General features: G+C 40.2%; 1 protein-coding gene across 1 annotated transcript in view; it reads left to right on the top strand.

Annotated features, from left to right (window-relative positions):
- PLCB4 (phospholipase C beta 4) overlaps nucleotides 1–5,847 on the top strand; it is a 168,515-nt gene that overhangs the window by 138,054 nt on the left and 24,614 nt on the right. Inside the window, exons 31-32 of the mRNA XM_019635242.1 lie at nucleotides 985–1,208; nucleotides 3,008–3,183. Of these exons, the coding sequence (XP_019490787.1) occupies nucleotides 985–1,208; nucleotides 3,008–3,183 (400 nt within the window). The remainder of the gene's footprint in view (nucleotides 1–984; nucleotides 1,209–3,007; nucleotides 3,184–5,847) is intronic.

The raw sequence follows: 5,847 nt of genomic DNA, 5'->3' as shown, positions 1-5,847 counted from the left end.
AGAGAACAGAGATTTATTCAAGTTCTACAGCTTTTGGTTAATGACAGAAAAGCTATGTCTCTCATGTGTTTTCCACTCAAATGTCTTCAAGGTGAATGAGGGAAGAAGGAAGGAAAGACAAGCTTACGTTGGGAAAATTCAAAATTACAGAAATCATTTTGCATAGCCAGAAAATAAATAATAAATAAGGTTGATGCCCTCAAGAAAAAAATGCAATCTTGATTTTTAATATTTCAAGAATTTTTTACTCGGGCCAACAGAGAAGTCTGTTGAATAAAACCTATCATTGCACTTACTGTGAAAGATTTGTCTAGAATTAAGCCAGGGGAATGTTTCTGTAATGCTGCAAGCTCATTGAATAGTAGACAAGAGGGGAAACATGTTTATGCCAGCCATCGAGAAGTAATAGATTTGATGAGAGACCTAGCATTTTTTAGAATAATGCTGCTCTCAGAGACACTCTCAATGAGTAATATAATGAAGCATTCTGAGTTAGGCCATAAAAATCAGAGCACATAAGTTGAAGTCAGAAACTCAGAATCTATTCTGGTTTCAGCAATGATATGGATATTCCAAAAGGAAAAAATAATCACTGAAATAAGCAGTAATGGTTGCTGGGCAATTTCCTAGTATATATTTTCTACTCACAATAGAATAAGAAGCACAAATTACCCCCATGATGCCAAGAAATGCTATTTTCTCCCTTACTGGCATGTGTCAAAGACAAAAATCTGTCATTACAACCAAAATGGAAGAATTAAAAATTCACTTCAGTGCTGAGGACCTATTTCCCAGTTTTTATCGCAAATAATATTTCATTGAATAAATACAAAATATCGTGAAGAAAAGCAAGAACCAAAATGGAAACTCTGACAACAGACCCTGGACAATGAAATAATTGTTAGGTCTGAAGCATCTCTTTATATAGTGGTTGAATAGAGTAATCATGATACAGAACTTTGTAAGGTATGCATCTATTACTAGAAAAACTGATGTTGTCCAATGAGCCATGGCATCCCATTTCTGATGAACAAATTGTCTCTTCATCAGAAAACTTTGTAGTTTTCAAAGGCCCATGGGAATGGGAAGGTTATCTAACTTCTGGCACACATTTGCGATTTTCCATTTTCAGGGGAAGTAATTGTCTTGAAATGAAAAAAGAAACAGAAATTAAAATTCAGACACTGACATCGGATCACAAATCTAAGGTAAGAAAATGCCTATTTTTACAGCAGCAACTTGCAGAATATACTTTGTGATTTTTTTCAAAACGGTACCTAGTATAAATAAAATAACATTAGCCTGAGGCTACTATCGGAAGTGAAGGGGTCCAGGCCCTAGACTCACTGGCTTTGGAGAGAGCCATTTCATAGAACATTTCCCTTCATCTGTAGAAACATGATAACAATATTGTAAAAATATGCCAACAATGTTTGTTGTCTGCCTCAGAAACATCAAGTGAGACAATAAATGAATATACTAAAAGGAAACACTGTAAAATCTAGAATATGCTTCCCTATAGAAGTAACATTAAACATATGTCAGAAAACCACCAACTAGGGGTTGAGTAATTCTTTGATACTCCATCCTGACTTTGCTGCAGAAGTTTGTGATAAGAAAAAATTGAGAGTTGGTATTCTAGGAAAGGAGCCTAAGTACTTGTATTTCCCCCCTGAAGACACAAGAAAATAGGAGTTTGGGAGACTTTAATTAACTTTGTGGACATTTAGAGAAGTGGATGCTAACTTCCAGTCAAGAATATAAATAATTCTTCTAGCATTAATTGGTATAAAAGAAAAAAGAACTCTTAAAGAAGGCTCCCAACTATAGCTCACAGTCAAACCATCCGCCTCCATATGGCTACATGCAGTTCTGTCATTCAGCCCAGTGACCTTGCTGAATACTAGTCAAGCTGAAGTTTTCCTTGCTGCTATGTATTGTCTGTGCTGCCATGAAGCCTATACAAGCAGTAAGCCATGTGTCTTTGAGAGTTGTTCCCCGTTTTCTCTTTCTTCTTAACTAGAATGTTTAAGAATTAATGCCTGTGCAATGTGCCATGATTTTTAGATGCTTTGCATAAATAGGAAAGTAGAAACCATGACTACTGTATCAGTTAGCTTTTGCTGCGTAATAAGCCATGGCTAAATGTAGTGGCTTAAAACAACTACTATTTATTAGCTCACAATTCAGTTGATCCAAAATTTGAGCTGTATGCAACTGGGTTGTTCTTCTGCTAATTTCAGCTAGGCTCACTCAAGTGTCTACAATCAGCTGGGATTGATGGCCTCACTCAGATCTCTGCTAGCTAGCTGGCTGCTGGTTGCTTTTTCCTACATGAGCTCTCATCCTCCAACAGGCTAGTACTGACTCAGACCCAGGGTAGCCTCATGATTCCAAATAGAGTAAAAGACAAACACTTATCAAGCCTCTACTTGCATCACATTTGCTACTGTCTCATGGCTAAAGCAAGTCACAAGGTCAGCCAGATTCAAGGAGGTGGAGAAATAGATTCTAGCTCTTGATGAAAGGAGCTGCAAAGACCTACAAAACCACACTGCAAAGGAGCTACAGGAAATGGAAGACATTTTACCCCAGTATCTGTTAGGGTTGACACAGTAAATCGTGATCCAGGAATAAGAGAACCCACCTCTCTATTCAGACCTGTGGCCTGATGGAAGTGAAGCTGGAAAAGTATGAACTAATGAAGAAAATTTTGATGCAATTGGTAAAGGAAACCAAGGCCCAGAGAAACTGGAGTTTGGCAAGATAGTCAGTGAAGTAACAGGTCATGGTTAAATATTAGAGCCAAAGTGATTGACTTATTTTAATAAGTTATGACTTCCCAATTCCCATTGATTAGTACATATTTTTTGCAGGTCATAGGTGTCCACTGATTTACTAAGTAAATTGGTGGGAGGGATCTAAAATTCATGAATAATATTGTGCTTGCAGCTCATACCTGAAATAAAAGATTTCCAGGTTGCACCATCCCCTTTTTCCTACATAGGTCAAAGAGATTGTGGCACAGCACACAAAGGAATGGTCAGAAATGATCAACACCCACAGTGCTGAGGAGCAAGAAATCCGGGACCTGCACCTGAGTCAGCAGTGTGAGCTGCTGAGAAAGCTCCTCATCAACGCCCACGAACAGCAAACCCAGCAGCTGAAATTGTCCCACGACAGGTAGGAGAGTGAGCCATCTACAAAATGAAAACCTAGCTTTTGAAAAACACTAATTTTGCATGTGTTTATGAGCTGAGGCAGTAAGTGAAATCAACTTGACATATAATAGTGAGCTTTTGTGTATATCATATCATATGTTGATCTGAGCAAGGTGAACTGTAAGAAATGGACTCTGCCATCAAAAGGCTTACAAGTGTTGTCAACGTGTGAACACTCACGTGAAAAATTAAGTTAAATTACAAGTAGCATATGATACATATGGAAAAGTGTCAGGACAAAAGTTAGAGCTATGAAAAATGACCTGGAGTCTCTTAGGAGAAGAAGACACAGAAGGAGATAAAGACCAACCTCTCCCCTGGGCAGAAGAGCATTTCTGTCAGTTATATCTTTTGATTATAGCTTTGTTGCAGCTTGCTTGCTTCTTCCTCAGTGCCTACTATATGCCAAAGTTATGGTCTATTGATACACAAAAGAGTAGAAAATAGAAGCATTATATAAATAAATCAAACAAAAACTATTAAATGCTAAACTGCGTGAATTATCTGGTTACATTCCCAAATTCGCAACCTTATTTTGGAGGGATAGATACAGCCATTAGAGCATGAACTGTTTTTTGCCATGGTTTCAGTTCTCATTTGAAAAAACTAAATCAGGTGTACCATGTACATTAATGTACATTAATGTACATTAATGTACATTAAGCTACATTTCCTATAGCTTAATGTTCTATACACTATCCATTTTAAAGTATAGTTGACCCTTAACCAACACAGGTTTGAACTGCATGGGTCCACTTATATATGGATTTTTTTTCAATAAATACGTACAGTACTATAAATGTATTTTCTCAATAACATTTTCTTTTCTCTAGCTTACTGTATTGTAAGAATAGAGTATACAATACATAATAACATGCAAACTATGTGTTAATTGACTGTTTATGTTATGAGTAATGCTTCCAGTCAACAGTAGGCTATTAGTAGTTAAGTTTTGGGGAAGTCAAAAGTTTTACACAGATTTTCAACTACACAGGGGTTCAGTACCCTTAACTCTCACGTTGTTCAGGGTTAACTGTATTCTATTTTGTTGTATAGGATTAGAAGTTGTCTTTTTTGCATGGTCTGGTGAAGATGGTGGAGTAGGTAAACACTGTGCTTGCTGCCTCCTGTGACCACATTAAAATTACAACTAAATTATAGAACAGTCAACCATCTGAAGATGAGCTGAACAGAAGCCCTATAACTAAAAATATAAAGAAGAAGCCATGCCAAGACTGGTAGGAGGGGCCAGCCGCCATTGTCCATGTATTGCGACCTCCTTCCATGCAGCCAAATCTTAATCTGCATTGGCCTGGTGAGCTCTGCTGGCTCCATCCTGGTGATTCCCTGAGACCCCCACCCCTCCCAACTCACTCACAGCCGGATGCACTTTCTACAGTGGACACCCAGCCCCAGTCTGTGCTAGTCTTTTTTGGACAACTCTCAGGTGGCAGGTGGTCTCAGTGTGCTCTGAGTCTTTTGCCAAATAGCCCCAGGCTTAGCACTGTGCCAAACCTGAATCTCCATTAATCTGGTGAAAACCACTCCTCTCCCCGCCCTCCCCACCCCGTGAATTCCTGAAACCCCCACATCCCCCACCTTTCACACTGCTGGAGGCTCTTTCAGTGGCTAAGCCTTATGGGCAGCAGGCACGTGGCAGCAGGCCTCAAAGTACCCTGGGCCTTTTGCTGATCTTCTCCAGGCCGAGTACTGGTGCCAGCCTGCATAGGCTCCTAGTGTGGCCCCTCCCACACATCTCCAAATCTAGCACAGGCAGCAACCAACTTTGGATTGCTTTGTAGCTCCTACTAGGTAGGCCCGGGCTGGTCACAGACAATGGGTGACCTTGGCCTGCACAAGAACCCTTCCCAAGAGGTCCCAGAACAGCACACCTGGAGGCTGGCTTCAGACCACAGCAGAGCACCACCCAATTAGCCCCACAAGTGGCACATCCAAAGGGTGGTCTTGGCAGGCATCAGAACCCACTGGGGTGAATCCCACTCCTTGGGATCAGACCCCACACGGCAGCTCCTATGCTGTGGGTATGACCAGTCCTTACAGCCAGTAAGCCTGAGAGTCAAGTCCTCACACTGATGTGCCAACAGCAATCAAGGATCAACTACAACAGGAGTACACACACAACCCACACAAGGGACACTCCTGGAGCACTCGGCTCAGATGATCAGGGAGACTGTGCCACTGGGCTTCATGGGACACCGACTACATAAGTCCACCAGGCCAAGACTAGGAGATGTGCCAATTCTACCTAATACATAGAAACAACATAGAGAGGCAGCCAACATGAGGAGACAAAGAAACATGTCCAAAATGAAAGAACAGGAGAAAACTCCAGGAAAAAGAAAAAAAAAAAACTAAACAAAATAGAGGCAAGCAATCTACTAGATACAGAGTTCAAAAAACTGGTTATAAGGATGCTCAAGGAACTTAGTGAGAACTTCAACAAAGAGATAGCAAGGATAAAAAATGACATAGAAACCACAAAAAAAGAACCAGTCAGAAATGAAGAATATACTAGAAGGAATCAACAGCAGATTAGATGGAGCACAGGATTTAATCAGCAGTTTGGAAGATAAGGTAACAGAAAACACCCAATCAGAACAGCAAA

The sequence above is a fragment of the Hipposideros armiger genome, unplaced genomic scaffold (genome assembly GCF_001890085.2).
Source record: "Hipposideros armiger isolate ML-2016 unplaced genomic scaffold, ASM189008v1 scaffold_20, whole genome shotgun sequence".
Taxonomy (NCBI): domain Eukaryota; kingdom Metazoa; phylum Chordata; class Mammalia; order Chiroptera; family Hipposideridae; genus Hipposideros; species Hipposideros armiger.
This window is presented reverse-complemented; position numbering and strand designations above follow the sequence as displayed.